Here is a 16,320-nt window from a genome sequence, read left to right as displayed (position 1 = left end):
ACACAGACGTCCTTTCCCTCTCACACAGCCATTAAATATTAATTAGTCTTTCGGCGATAACAACGCAAACGCAAAGCCCAGTCGGCCCGCACGTCCGCGACACGCCGACCCCGGAGCCTGTGGGGCGCGCGGCAAGTCTGCTGCTCCACGTCGGAGCAACGCAATCGCAGCATCTCTGCCGCTTCTGCATCGAACGGGCTCTCGCGGGGCCGCGCGCGTCTTGGGGAAGACAAGCATGACGACGCCTTATCGCCGCCGGCAGGGTCGTTCTTATCTTCGCCTTTGTAGAGACCTCTCATTCTGAACTACCAAACCATATTCAGAAAGAATAAAACACATTTTCCTGAGTTTTCATTCCCTAGGCTGATGCAGGAAACGCTTCCCAGTACAGTGTGGCAGACGTGATACTAAGCAGAATTTTCTGTTTCGTTTACTTGCTGCACAATCGGTGTTTCCTCTTCTTATTAGCTGCAAATCTGCATTGCTGGTAAACTGCTGCGACAGCAGATACACTCTAGTCCCCCCTAATTACTCCTTGCACATTTATGAAGATACTTCTCATTTATCTTTCGTGAACTCTAATTAAAGCTTGAGGAGGTTTTACACATGCACACACAGCCCTTCGCTCATGAATATATATCATTTTTTAAGTTGCTGAAGAAGTGACAGAAAATTGTCCTCTTCTTCTCTTCAGTATTTACCAGGACTCTGCACTGCCCAAGGTCTGCCTTGGACCACATGCGCAGAGGCACAAAAGCATTTTGTGAGCAAAGGGGCAGGATAAAACCGGAGTTCTGAAATTATCTGGGTATGAGCTTGATTTGCAACATCTGCTATCTGAAGAAATCCTGGCTTCTTTAGGAATTTTCTCTTTTAATCAGCCTTGGCTCCCCTCCGCCTTAAAGAAAAGTGCCTATCTTGTTTGCTCAACTGCTAAACTCTTTATATATACTCATATACATATATTTTTCCCTCTCCCTCTGAAGCACAGTCCTGGACTGCTATGCAGAGTCCAGCCTCGACCTTACTGCTGGCAGGACCATTCTCTCTTACTGACCTCCATAGAGTAATGAAAATATTAAATGTCTGTATTAATTTATAAGCAATGAAATGAACTCTTGACAATCTCACTCCTGTGCCCTTTAAACAGCAGTTTATATTCTCCAGTTTGTAGAGGGGATTTTTTTTTTGAGTCTTCTACTATTGCAGGGTTGCACATAGATGAAGAAAAGCAGGTGAGAAAAAGACAGAATGAAATCCCAACCAACCCCATGTCACTGCGCTGAAGCATCTTTTACCTAATGCATTATCATCATCTTCTGTCTTACAGAAGGTGGGTGATGGCAGACATAACGTTCTTGCTCAGTAGTGTTACCTAGCGATATAAAATTTTTTGTAACAGTGACGGAAGGCAAGAGAAGAAGGCATCCTTTGCGTGGCAGTAACACTCAGAGGGTAAGAAGAAAACGAGAGCCAAGTCCCTGCCTTATGGTCCCAAGTCGAAACCTCAGTGAAAATTTATCCAAACTTAGAAGAAAAAAAAAAGAAAAGAAAAAACTGTGCCTGTTTCATAAGAGCCAGAAAATCAACACAAGGAAGACACAGAAGAGTGAACTGCAGGGTGGGACGAGGTTGCCCCTCCCTGCTCTCTGCTTCCCTCCCCCTTTGCAACAGGGCAGGATTTTGGCTCCCATTTTTCATCTTCGCTCCCATCCTGTTTGCAAGTCTGAGCTGCGCTGGTCTCTCCCCGGATCCCTCCCCAGTTTTCGCGATCCCCCTGCACTCTGCTTCCCAGCTCAGGCCTGTCCCTCAGCGTGACAGTGTTTTCTGCCCCCTCCTTAATCCTCAATTCCTGGAAGAGGTTGGATACCCTGGCCCCCCCACCCCATCCTAGGTCCTTCCCCTCCGCTCTGCGGCTCCCCGGGCACTCGGCCCCGCAGTGCAAAGCGACGGGTCTCCTCCCTGCCTGGGAAATTGCTGCTTTTCGCCGCCCCCAGCGCAGTTCGGCGAGAACAGCGCAAACCGTATTGGAAACTGCGGCACGTACCGTATCGCCCAGGCAAGAAACAAATTGAGACACGACGCCGTGATGAAGGGATGGCAGGAGCCTTAGTAACAACAAGCATCCCCGTATCACGAACCAGCTGCATTTAGATTCCCTTCGTGATGCCGAGAGTCATGTTTTGTACGGATAAGGATTTAACAAATTCAAAATGTCTTTTTCTCGCACGTCTCCGGGGAGCGGCGGCGCCGAGGCCGGCAGAGCGCTGTACCTGGTGCAGCAGCAGCTTGATGACCGCGGCAGCCCCCAGATGACAACCCTGCCAAGCAGAGACAGAGAGAAATGCACCACGACAACTACTCTTACTTGGCAGCGCTGCACGAGGCTGATCAAACAGATCGGTGTCAGGAGGAATAAAACACTGGGTGAACTCGCTCTGTCTGCGCGAGCCGAGCGATAGGAGCTGCTCTGGCGTGAGGGACCCCATTCAGCGCGGGACGGGGGGGAAGGACGGAGCTGGCAGGACAAACGGATCGACGGAGGTGACACTCCAACAGCACAGCAGGACCAGCTTTCCCTTCCCTGGCAAATGGCAGCAGAGATGGACGGGTCTGAGCTGCACAGGGCTTTCAGCCTCCTCGATCACCTATGAAGAGTTGTGCAAACCCTATTCTTCCCTCCATTCAGCCACAGTAAGGAAATCTCTCTCATTTAACTCCAGACTAAATGGCGTCACACGTCTTGCAAAGTCCCTTCCTTACACTGAAAATGAAGGACGGAGAACGTCAGCCTGCAAAACCCCCACATGCATCAATAAGTTACGGGTAGCCAAAACCAGGTGATGAATAACAAGTGAACCCACCACGTACAGTGTTCAAAAGGATCATCATCCTGACCCTGCGCTGCGTCGGGGAGGACGGGAGCCTCCACGCTGCAGCCCAGCTAGCGCTTCTGGGGCAGCTTTGATCACCGTTCATTATACAGCACATCAGTCTCCAAATAAACTGAACTAACAGAAGCAGTCCACAAATCAATTTTCCCTCTCCCCGACCATGGAAAGCAGCGGTGGGTTGTCAGGTACGCTTTTAGGGAAAGGCTCTGCAAACCACGGTCGTGCAACACATGCTAATGATGTCATTAGGCACAACGCGGCCCTTGATGAAACTTGCTAGCTTCTGTGTTTTATCTTCTTCTTCTTCAACAGAAATGAGAGGCTTTTGTGCTCTGTTTCTGACTAGACCTAGCAGGATCATTAGAATATGAACCGCTGGCCTGGAAGTGCCTAGGAATATTTCTTCATATGGAAATGGGATGACAAGATTAATGTAAAAAATGCAATGTGTATGGAGCAGCAAGTTTCTTTTTCAGGTTTTGCACTAAACAACTAATCCTATCTGATGTCATTTTCCAAGATGAACCAACCTCCAAAATGTGAAAACTGATGTGTGAATGCCAGTTAAAAACAGTATTTTGATAATATTTCATAACCAAAAATTAGCGTTGTATCTGCTCCTGTGTCCTTTGAAACACATTAGTGTGGCGAGGAGCCTTTCAGAACTCAAACAATGGCAGTTTATTGAAACAGAGAGCAAACCCTCCCTTCGCTTTTCCTCCTGTTGATACCAATATGACCCACTCGCAGGAAGATAAAGGTCATGGTGTTTTGCTTTGCTCCTAAAGCTCTGCCTGCTCCAAGTCTGAGAAGCAGATGGTGGTGTGTACTGAACTCATGAGCAGAATATTGCAACAACATGGTCAGCTTTAAACAATAGATCTCTGTAGAAAATAAGAATTATTTTTAAAGGTCAGTTGATGAAATAGCACTACTCTGCTGCTAGTTCTGCAGCTACCATCACAGCTGCTTCAGTAAGAGCCTGCCTTGGAAAGAAGAAAGAGACTACTGAAGAAAAGATTATAATACAAAAGACCTTATATTGACCTTATATCATTTGTTGTCAAACACTCATGGGAGGATGTGGGTTCTTTCCCCCCTTCCCCCATATAATTTCTGCACAACACCCATGCTGTTTTGTGAACAGAATGCAGGCTGGCAGCACTGCCAGCTTTATTTTCTTTCCTTACCTAGAAAAGAAATTAACCCCTCAGCAGAGAACCAATTGAATATCCTTAAGGTCTCCAAATCATGCATAGTCAACTACTGAAATCCAATTATATTTAAGCCAAGTGCTCCACAAGGTTACTAAGCTAATCTTATTCTTTTGTATCATGTATTTTATGACCGTATCTGAAAAGCACAGTCATCATATGAGGACTTGATTGTAACAAAAAAATTGGCTCTCTAACTCTGTATTTCTTTTACAACAGCACCTAAGTGGCTCCAGTGATAATCACAACACCATTGTGAAAGAAATGGAATAAAAAGAGAGTACTTCTCCCAGAGAACTTAAAATCTACTTGAAGTCAATTAAACACTTTATGGAAGTAACTAGACATTCAGAACTTCCTGAAAGTTTGGCATTTAAGGTCAGGCATGTGGGAAAGAAGCCTTTTATTTTACATGTGTTCTTTCATATAAGAGAAAATATTAACCTACTTCCTGGCTGATGCTGCGAGCCTGGATGCACCTTTGCAATTCATTAGACAAACTGCTTTGGCAAACTGCTAGATTAGATCTGCCGCATATGACTCAGCCTTTAGATGTTAGGTACCTTCTGTTCCACGCCAGTTAAGTCTCTCACAATAGCAATTAGAAACCGAGAGAAGTCAAGTAAAAAGCAAAAAAAAAAGTAGTTTAGGCAAAACTGGAGGGAGATTTAAAGTTTGAAGGTATAATGGATTCAAGTCATGTGTGTCTCAAAAGCAATAAATCCTGCTTAGGGAAATGTCAGAGCAAAAAAACACTGCTAGGCTATAAAATTCCACCTCTGAGGATTATAAAACAACATGCACAGAGCAAACATCCCTTCCAAGCATAATAGGACTGTCAGAAATGATTGACAACGATGACCATCTATCATACAATGCCATATCCACGTGACAGCATCTTGCATTGGACTGTCTTAGCAGATATGAAATTGTTTATTCATTCTCATACTAAACGGAGGATGGAAAGTGTCACACAGAAAAAAATGCACCTTTGTTTTTGATCTGCTTTCGTGCACTGGTTTTATCTAAGAGCAGCTTTTAAGTTCATATAACACTATTTCAATTTCCTCTTGGATTGCTCCCTCCTTTCAGGTCTACTACGCAGATGATTACTTGTTAAGCCTTGTTTAGGGGAACGTAATGCCTTTACGCTTTCTGACTGACGTCATAAGGTTGCTGAAAACCTGAAACAAAGATGAGAATGGAGCAATCGGAAAGCAAAGCTTCAGCCCTTACTTGGAGGAATTACCAAAGCCCTTGGAAATGCACTGCTGAGCCTGGCGGCAAGCGCGTGGGTCAGTGAGCAGTCCTTGCAAGAGGGTATTTTTGCAATGAGGAAATCCTGTCCACGGGGTAATGGCTGGAGACCACCAGGGTCAAGAGAGCCAAGATCAAGATATTCCAAATGGCTTGCAGATTGGAAAGACTGTCACTAAATCACTGGCTTCCAATCATTAATTGTTTTTTTGTGATTCATGTAAAGCCAAAAAAGCCACTCAAGACCAAGGTTAGAACTGGAGGATCTCAAGCCTTTACTTCAGCCGTGCCTCCAGCCTGCTGGCATCCCAGGCAGAGTTACTAAAATTTGTAAAAATTCTCTCTGTACCAGAAACTCAGCAGCCTTTAGATGGTCATTGTCACAGACTGTCTTTTTAAACCAGCTTTAAAAGCAGATAATAGCATCAGAGAAATGAGAAATGCCCATTGTCCATCCCCGCGGAATTCAGAAGATCAGTCACTCTGGCAGTTGAGCAATCCAGCTTGTTACTGCCCAAAAATTCAGGCCGGATAGCCTCTCTTCAAGCTCCTGCCAGCCAAAATCAGGCCGACGCCAAGATGCTGAGGAAGAACAGGAGGAGATGGGCCAAACACAAGATTATAGTTTATCTTAGTACAGAGCCTAGCACAATAACTCTTACTTAGACATGCAGGGCTCCATCATCCCATAAAAAAGCACTTGCTGGAAAGAAGTGAGATCAGCTGAAAGAAAAGGAAATTATTGCATTAGTGATATTTTCCCCTCCCTTGTAATTAGAGCTATAGGGCACTCTGAAATCACGGTGAATACGTACTTTATATGCACACACTAGTGGCGATATTCCTGTTTAGGTAGCTTGCCGCCAACCTCATGTTTCTTTCATTCCTCAGAGGATTTATTTGATTGGTTTTTTGTACTTGATGTTGTCACCTGCTCGGTTCCAGCCTTTTACTCATCACTACCACTTCCCACCTTGTCATCCTTCCAGCTCAGAAAACCCAGGCAAGAGCTGGCCTGTGCTGCCTGGGAAGAGCTCCAGATGCATCAGGAGGACACAGAGGCACTTGACATTTCCCCATTGTTATTAGCATCTCCTTAATCAGTCACTCTATCACAGACAGCACTTAATATGTATTCAGGACAACTGATAAGTAGTAAAGCAATTCTCAGGTGCTAAGAAAAGAATTCCTGCGTAAGTGGATTATTAATGGGTACTTTTTGCCCCATATTTATTTTATCTGCAACATGCAGCTGCCTCTGGAGCATCTGCCTATTCCCAGCCCTCTACGCCTGACTCCCCTAGAGGTATTTCCACCTGCAGCACAACCTTTATATGCAAATCCAAAAGCACGATTTAACCCTTCATATTCTCCATTTCTTCACACCCGTGCCTCAACCTTTGATCTGAGACAAGCGATTTGGCTGAAGACATATAAAAGTGACCTGAGCACTGCAACCATAGAGACAAAACCCTGCGCAGAGGTGTCAGGTTGGTTCCCTGTGCCCTGCCTGGGTGGGGTCTGCTAGGACATCTCCTGCCACTGTGCTGAGGGACCCTGGGGAGCTGCCACGTGTGCAACGGTCTCTGCCGTGAAGCTAAATCTACCTTTGAGGCAGCAGAGCAGAATGAGCCCACCGTAACTACCTGCAGAAAAAACAGCTGCCTGTTTGTCTGATGAGTAGTCATTTGCATCTTGGCATTTTTTGAAACTATACCTTGGAGGATTTTTTTTGCTTTGCTGAAGCATCTTCTGAGTTAAAAAGAAAAAAATGCCTTTTTTAACACCAAATAAGAGATCCATAAGGTTCTCTCTGATAAATTCTTCACAGTTTTGCAACACTGCCATGAGCAGCCATGGCTATACTGTGTACGATTTTGTGCAAAATGAGATGTGTGTAGCTTCAGGCTGATTATCTCTAATCCACACGTCGGGAAGGACTGGCAGCGGGTCAAGACGGGAAGGCTCATTCAAAGGCTACAGGCAAGTTTTAGCAACCGGCTGAAGACTTCTGCTAGATTCAGTCATCCATCCTTCTCACTTGACTCCAAGCACTGAGCATCCGAAAACTTTGGCATATGACTAAATACAGTTGCCTCGCTCTACACACGACAATACCCACCATTAAAATACAGCTGTCACTAATACCAGCCATTCCCAGCTCACTTCTTGCATGTGACAAAAGCTCTATTAGCTAAACTAATCAAGACCAAAAGGCTTTGAAAGTGAGAGAAAGAGGTAAGTTTGCTCAGATAACCACCAGACTCCACGTGAGAATTTGTGGGAATAAAACATGAAAATGTGTAGCTTTCTCTGTTTAAGTTTTCCATGAAGGTACTTGTACGATGCTGGGAACAAATCACGGGAAACTGGGCCCCGGGGAGCATTGGGGTAAGTGTGCTGTTTGGTTAACAGGGGTCTGGGAAATCACAGTTTTATACTATCTGCACCAGTCCATGTCGGTCCTCCCAATGGCAAGACGGGGTTAGCACGGAATGAAGATGAGGAAAAAGCCCTGGACAAGATGATTTTGCAGACAGCATGGCTAATCCTTACAGGAGTAATTCCCTCCTCTTTTATTTTCTTATTAGGTTTTTAATGAGAGGCAATGGGCAAACATGGCAATAAGGGAAATACCAACTAGATAATCAGAAAATAATGTTCACCATGAGAGTGGTCAAAGCAGAGAACAGGGGCCCAGAGAGGCTGTGGGATCTCCACCCTTGGAGAGCCTGAAAACTGGCCTGGACTCAGCCCTGAGCAACGCAACCTAAGCTGAAGCAGATGACCTTCAGACACCCCATGAATCTAATACGCATCTCCATTTCTTGTTAGCAAGGCGGCAAAGAGCCAGAGTCACCCGTTACGAGTCGGAGAGCAAGGGCTCGTGTGTGGAAATGGAAGGATCTGCGTAACTTGGGTGCTTGTACTGCCCCAGCAATATTAATGCAGAGAGTTTAGCACGTTACGAGCAAGAAGAGTATGACAAGTGCTCGGGACAGTCCGAGACTGCCTTTGCAGGAGGCAGAAGGAAGAGACCTCCCTGTTTTCCAAAAAATCTTCCAATGCAAGGTGCCATTTTCCACCTAAGCTTTACAAATAAAGACTAAAAGGGAATATAAAAAAGATAAATATACCGAATGTTTCAAAGGGTTTTTTTACGGTCTGAAGGAATTGCACTGTAACATAGTAAACCTACAGAGACAGATTTTACGTAAAAGCAGCGAAGGCACAAAGAAACACCTGCACATGAATTCATGACTTTTAACTGGCATTTTGGAGCATGGTTAAACCAAACAGTTCAGTTACGTGTCTGGCACTCAGCACAGTTGCTTAGTGGCAAAAAGATTTTCTTTTGCTAGAACTGATGCTACATTCCCATCAACCAATATATTACTACTTTTTCTTCTGTAACTTCAAAGAAGTTTTCAACCCTAAATCTAACATACAGGCCTATCAAAACTCTGCGTGCCAAGATGCCCTTTCCACAGCCATGAATTTCAGAAGCTAGAGTCAGTTTTAAACAAGTGTCAGGGTCTAATGTTTCTTTTGCAGCTAAAATCAACCGTAAAAATGAAGTGTTGCCTCTGGATATGTGCAAGGAGCATTCTGCATGTCTCAACAGAGGTGGGTTTATTGATTTCATACCTGTGCGTCCCGTAGGAGGTGCCTCATCAGCATCATGGAGCTCCTCAGAGATTCCTTCTCACTGGGCAGAAAAGCATCGTCGTCTTCATCCAGCGCTTTTGACTTGTTCACGATAAAATGAGAGATCTGGTCGTTTAAGGAGTGCAATGACTCTACAGCTGGGGAGACAAAGAGGGGAGACAAAACTAGGAATGAAACCGTGCTGGAGGGAGAGCTGGTGTCATTTTCTCCCCATGCTGCCCCGGGACTGGGCTTCAGCCCAGCCTTGGGAGACCCCTTCTAAAAGCACAGCTGGAAATTGCTTCTCACTACCTCCCCGGCTTCTCTGCCGAGAGGGCCAGCAAAGGCATAAAAAACAATAGTGGCGACTGTAAAGTCAAATGCTGACAGAGAACCGCAGCAGTAACACGGTAACGTAGTCCGAATTAACACCATGGTATTAACTTTTAGTTACTGCCAGATAGGAACAAGATTCAGCCACAAGCTAAACACCAAAATCTCATTGTACCCCTTATCAAATCACATGCAGTCTATTTTCCCTATGTAATAAGCATTTGCAGCACCAAAATTGTATTATTTTTAATATTAAGTGCATACTGCAACAGACATGAGGGCTGCAAAAGTATTGAGCTATTGCAATAAGATCCTATAATTAAAACCTATATACATGTGTGTGCATATATACACACACACACAAATATATAAAAGGTGACTCATCTAAGGTTAGGTTTAAGGTTACACCACAGCAGCTAGGGCAATACATGGACTGGAACAAGATACACTTAAACACTTTGACACAGAGTTAACAAGAGTTAAAAATACTACTTTTCAAAAATTTGTCTGATATTAGCATTTATAAAATCCAGCTGAAATGGAGGATCCTTCTGGTTAAGAAATGAGTCCGCACGGCTAATCGCCCAGGAGCTGACAAATCTAACCAGCAGCACTGCGTAGCCACGAAGTAAGCCAAGTGCCCAAGGTCAAATAACAGGTCGTTGCCGGAATAAAAATTGCAGTCTGGTCCCCGATGCCCGGTCCAGAGCCCGGCTCTCTGCGATGTGCCAGGCCCCGGCACCTCAGACAAACAGGGAGGGCACAAAGACAAGAAATTGGCTTTTTATGAGCCAGGGTTGGGCAGAAGGAGCAAGTCCAATGATTGAAATCATGTTTATTTTCTTTCTTCACAACCATTGGTACTTGAAACACTGATAGTCTTTTATGTTCCCCTCATAGGGTCAAAACCTGGAGTTATATGAGAGGTTCTGCTCCCGCTCATGCAAGACGACAGCAGAAATTACCACATTCGTGACCCGCAGAAGTGCAGCTTCAGGCGCTTCATGATGCTGCGATTTATACGGACCACAATGACACTAACTAATGATCAAATTTGTTCCTACACAATAAAAACCTTTGCATTCCCGCAGACTTGAAAAATCCATGCCGCAATTTTCTTTTAAGCCATCACAAGCTTTGCGTTTTCATTTTTATTGTAGGCTCATTGAACAAATGAGGCTCCAGCAATGCTGCAGTGTATTTTTTTGTTGCCGCTTCATGCAGTAAAACCCTTTGATAAGCTTGTGGCTCGTAGTAACACATCACTGTCACACTCCGAGCTGTGCTTCGCTGGTACATATGGCAAACCCTGATCTGCTTAGGCTGTTTATGAATAAGGCAATGTGTTATTTAGGACTCTGACAAGTGGATTTTAAGAGCACCAGGCAATTGAAATATACTTGACCTAGTTCTGTCCAAATAAGATCTTACTCCAAGATTCAAAGTAGCAAAGATTAGCCTGAAACCGTACTCATTAAGGAGCAAATTTTCCCCTGCTCTCTAGTAACAAAGGATTGGTAACAAGGAACAGGGATTTTTCCAAAATGCAAGAGTGAAGGAAGAGAATCTTCCTTTCCAACAGCGCTTATTTGGGATGAAAACTCTGTGCCTTAAAAAGCCTTGAACAGAGTCAGTCCAGGAGGATTAGGAGAATTATATGGTTTTGGGGGTATTCATGTACGTAACCGCTCATGAAAAAAGTCTTTGAGGCTCACCATGATGGATGGGCCCATTTTAAACTGTAATATAAATCATATGCAAGATGAGGACTTTGGAATAACTAATTGAATCAATCCCATTTTTCACAAGTGTGCCATATAATGGGCTGGGGGATTTTCACCGGCCTAGGAAAGCTGTTGCGTTTTTACTGCAAGGCTCTCAAATATCTTCCAGTCCCGTATTTTAGGGAGCAAGGGGCACGGGTACGTTCCTGGCCTCTTGCCCCGAACACGAACACAGCACGGGAACACGGGCACGCAGCCATGCCAACGCAGGCCAGGCCAAGCCCGTGCCCCCACGCAGGGTCTTGTACTTCATCCACCTGGATGCCGGTACTCTGGCTTTACGAGTCATCACTCCTCGCCAGGAAGCATAAATTCTGCGCATCTGTTAAAGAGGTTCACAGCAATCCTAACATCCAAGAAAAGTGATGAAACCTATGGGGAATGCAGGGGAATGGGGCTAGTTTGAAGCCAAAGATGAAGTTCGCTCCAGTTTTGGAGCCCGCTGCGAATGGACGCGGCAGAGCCCTCCTGCAGTAAGGCACGAGGCTGCTGAAAGCCTGGCAGCAGAAGTCCACGCACTGGGCAGCCGCTTATCTTACTCCCTGCGTTGCACAGAGCAAGTACTGGGTCCGGGCAGGAGGTGCAGCAGACAGTTTTGATAAACCTGCCGTGCAAAGGCAAATAATATAAATAATAAATAATATAATACCACCATATTTCCAAAAGCAACATATTTCGCTGTGATGCACTGAGCAGTCCTAAAACATAAAGCTTCCCGCTTGTTCCTCACTGCACACATCCAGTGGCCCTCTCGGTGCCACAGAGAGATGACAGACCAAATGCCTATTAGTTGTATTTTTCTCCTCCCACACACTCCCCTTCCCATCCCAATTTATAAATATATCTTTCTTGCTTTGCTACTCGGAGGCTAAACTAGGCAAGACCCGGCTAGATAAAGAGGCGCACAGAGGTGTTACGGGCAATTTTATAAGCTCTGCCGCTACCCTGGATGTTTTTGTTTTATTCATTATGTCAATACCTCATTTACAGCTGAACTGAAGGAGAAGATGAAGGACCCTCGAGAAACGCTGCCCTGAGCCAAAACATTTCAGCGCTTCTCTCCAGAGCAACATTTAATGGTGACGCTGAGCACCAATATGCGCTTACAGGCACATATGAATTTCCACCCAAAAAGCAAAGCCCGGCGGCAGGAGGCCGAGCTCCCCGGCAGCCGACGCGGCATCACTGCAGACGAAGCCTGCTCTGCCTGCAAATGCACCAACCGCCAACACAGACCGAGTCAAAAGAGGGGGATTTGGGGCTGTGGGCTCATGTTTTTAACAAATGCATAAAAATGCAATAAGGGTTTGCAGTTTTTAAAGTGAGCTTTATGCATTGCCCATCATCTCTGGATGATGTTCTGGTCTGCTGCATGTATAAACACCAGCGATTTGCCTACCTGGGCTGTGCGGTGTGTCCCTGTGTCGTGCTCCTGCCTCACAGAAGTGGATTGTTCCCACAACACACGCGTTTTGCCCCAACACCAGTGACCACATCTTTAGTTTTCTGACCACAGCCCTCTGGAACTGCTCTGTTTGCCTTTCCTGTGCTCAGCCATCCCAAGCTTCAAGCATTTTCTCTTTTCCAAGGCTCATTACCGTGGCTTTGTTCACACCGTTATAAATTAGGGTCTGTCAGCATTTCTATTGTAAATCTCTGCAAGTCAGGCAGAAGGATTCATTTCAGCAAAGAGTGCAGCACTGAAGCGATTTTTTTTTTCATTTGATGGAATTGGAAGTGAGAAAATAAAAGCCACACAGAGCTTTTGCAGTCCTCAAGCAGTTAGCTTATTTCTTAAAAGAAAGAAAACCAGGGCATAGCATACCTCCATTCACACGCAACCAGGATTTCTTTTCTATTGGATACGTCAGCCCCAAGAGCCACCTTCCCAGTGTGAGGGCTCCTCAGTGCTCCATCCCACCCATTTTGACCCATGAAGAATGGAGGATGGATAATCTGGAAGCGGTTTATGCTCCAGAAGGTTGGCTTGCCCTAGGAGACCACGTTCTGCCTTCGGTAAAGGGACTTGTATCAGAGGTCTTCTCTCCAAGTTGATGACTTCAGCCCAGATTTACGCTGTCACCAGAAATCAGTGCATGGAGCAATTGTAAACAAACAAAATGGTATTTTCTTGAATTATCCTAACCTCCTTATCTGAAGCAACAGCTCCATATCCTCCCAATATCTCCTCTTTCACCCTTTGGGAGCCTTCGTATTGCTTGAGCAACATGTGGTCCGTTAAGCTACGGGGGGCAAACGCTGCTCTCATTTGTAATTCTCTTCATTTACAGAGATGCCACCGAAAGCAGAAGAAACGCTTTCGGTAGGAGCGTGGAAGCACAGACCTGTATTTGACTCTTGCTGACGCAGAGGAATCTGCCTTGCGTCGTGCTGGACCTTGGCTTCCCAAAACAAGTCTTTTTCCACGGGGACACTGGAAACTCTATTTGAAACTAAAACTGCCCCAGTCTTCTTCGTGAAAGTAAAACAGGGATTTCTGAACCTCTGGCCAACAGACAAAGCAAAAACAAAGAAAGCCTAAAAAATAAATTGATTTATCACACTGATTTTATGGATGTCCTATCTCACAGTCTGCAACTCAGTTTCCGAAGGACCCTCGTAACCAGCAAAAGATATTTATTGCTTCACATTTAAACAAATCAAGGGGAATTCCTGCCTTGTGCACACTAGAAACCCAAGGGAGAAGGATAAGGAGGCCAACCCTCCACCCCTCTCGCCATTAAGCCTTAAACATTTCTGTTGAGCTGCACTTTAGCAGAGCTAGCAATTTCTGTGCAGTTTAAACATTATCTAAAGAGAGAGACAGGCAGCATAAGAGGAGAGATAATTAGGGTCCTCAGATATAAACACAGGTATATTCAGCTCAGACTGAAAGATGCTTTCTGATCCCTAAAGCAGAAAAACAAGGACAATTTTTCCTTTCCACTCCAGCCCTCTTGGCAATATATACACCAGTAACACTGCGAGCGAGGCCAGCAGCTAAGGAAAAATTTCAGCTCTCAAAGCCCCACAATTCCAGCTTTTCCCATGCCAACTTCCCCATTTTCTCAGCATAAGGAACAATTTTGCGGGGTGAACAAGCCCATCAGGGCTTCGACACCACCCCGGAGACGAGAGCAGATGCCGTGTTTGGGCAGCCCCGGCCATGGTGCCACCTCGGGTGAGGAGCACTTGGCCACCTCCAGAAGCGGGAACAGGTCAACAAGGTTGTCCTTTTCTGCCAGGCGCTTCCTGGGGAGAAAGGAAACTGCTTTCTGTCTCTGCAGAAAAATGCACTCGTGCCAAAGCCCACCGCAGGGGAGAGGCCGGAGCAATAACGCCGCTCCAGGAGAGCCCACTTTATCCTCTCCAGCCACTGCCCAGGTGAAGACCAAATCAAATAAACTGCAGATAATACATCCCGAGATCTGCTGACAAAAGCCAGCAGAGTCTAAAATTAATTTTAGCTGGTAGGGCTGACTAAATGAAAGAGGACATACAGTGTAATAATTTTAACCAGGGACACAGGACCAGCATTCCTGGGTTCTTTGGCTGACTTTGTTGCAAAAAATCAGAGCAGACATTTAAGTTAGACCTTCCTGTAACCAGGCAGCAGGTGCCACCAAGACTGGAGATTTGATCCCTCCGGCTGAGCTTTCCCCCATTTTTGCTGTTGGAGAATATATCCAGCATCATCCGCCCCGTCCATTTGCTGGTGCTGGCCACCGCCTTCGTGACACAGCCGTACGCTCCTGCAAAAACATCGGGAAGATCCAGATTTGAAACCCTCCATCAGGATTTTCTCCCCTAACTGCAGAGCCCCTATAGCTTTGTCTTTCCTTTGTAGTCTTTAACTTGTTTCAGAGGAGGCTTTCAATGAGCCCCCTCGCCGGAATAATTTACCACGCCATTAACTGAGGAAAAAATATCTGCTATCTGCATTAGGGGCTCAATCACCTTTCAGCAAAACACTGTGAAGAACTCATTACGGTAATTACTAACGAGCTGGCCTCTTTGGGCTGTAAATGTTTTGCATGTAACGGGCAAAGAGCTGCATTCAGAGCTTCCCAAACGCGAAGGAAACCCATCAGACCAATAAATGGCAGCACAGTTCCCAAGGAAAACATGCTCAGAAATGAAGCTGGTCTTTTTTTTCCCAGCTTATTAGTTTCTCCTTACCCACCTGACCTTTCTGAAAATAAAAAATGACATTAAGAAGTGGGGCTTTGTAGAATTGTGACAGTTCTTTAATAATCAAATTTTTTCACTGACACTTTTTTTTCTTTTAGATGCTGAGGCAGCTTCTGTCAAAGTTGGATTTTTAACTATTTCCATTAAAATGTCAGTTTTAGCCTGTTCTTAAAATATGGACACATTCTGAATTCCAGCAACCTGGAAACAAGTTTTGTGGTTTCTCGTGACGTTCCCTCTCTATCAAAAAACATACAGCTTAGTAGAAAGTAGAAAGAAGGCGGGGTTTTTCAGAACCATGGCACAAGGACAGATGTCCATAACTTCCCTGGAGAAAAAAAAGGCCAGTTTTACACTAGATTCTACCAGACTTTGATGTTCTGAATATAGTTGTTTACAGAAATATTTCAGATGCTTAATTACTTTTTATTCCCCGGAGGACTACCCGCTGCTAGGCCAGGAACGATGGCAGATTTAGAAAAACACCGAAGGCATGCCAAACTGGTAAATCTAATTTCTGGAAGAGAAACTAATTTTAAATGTGCAGGAACTGAAAACGCCTTTCTGAAGAAGAACCAGATGTGGTGGCACCCAGCTTTGCAGCTGCTGCTTTCTTGTTTCTGTCAGGTAACCATTTATTTGTCATTTTTTCGCTAATTAGGAAAATATATTTCATAAACAATAGCTACTTTATTTAGACAAAAAGGAAGCGAGCAACAAAAACTGTGTGCACCAACACAAAGACAGCACGGGCCAGATATCTAGCTGTTAATATCCAGCTGTTATGAACTGACTTTAGGGGACCGGTGCCCATCTGTGCTTGCAGGGAGGATGGTGGTAGGGTAGTGCAAGATTTTGGATGGGGCATCCCAAGGTCTTTAAGCCTTGACATCACAGCCAACTTCGCATTTTATTTCTAGATGATGCATGCTGCATTTGTACACATTTGCTGGTGACATTTATTTCAGTGAGCGGAGAGAAGGAGAAAACCAAATATCC

At 45.1% G+C, this 16,320-nt stretch overlaps 1 protein-coding gene across 1 annotated transcript in view; it reads right to left on the bottom strand.

Annotated features, from left to right (window-relative positions):
• Positions 1 to 16,320, bottom strand: part of KAZN (kazrin, periplakin interacting protein) — a 164,293-nt gene that overhangs the window by 109,645 nt on the left and 38,328 nt on the right. Inside the window, exon 2 of the mRNA XM_064525645.1 lies at positions 9,014 to 9,171. Coding sequence (XP_064381715.1) covers positions 9,014 to 9,171 — 158 coding nt within the window. The remainder of the gene's footprint in view (positions 1 to 9,013; positions 9,172 to 16,320) is intronic.

The sequence above is a fragment of the Dromaius novaehollandiae genome, chromosome 24 (genome assembly GCF_036370855.1).
Source record: "Dromaius novaehollandiae isolate bDroNov1 chromosome 24, bDroNov1.hap1, whole genome shotgun sequence".
NCBI classification, from domain to species: Eukaryota; Metazoa; Chordata; class Aves; order Casuariiformes; family Dromaiidae; genus Dromaius; species Dromaius novaehollandiae.
This window is presented reverse-complemented; position numbering and strand designations above follow the sequence as displayed.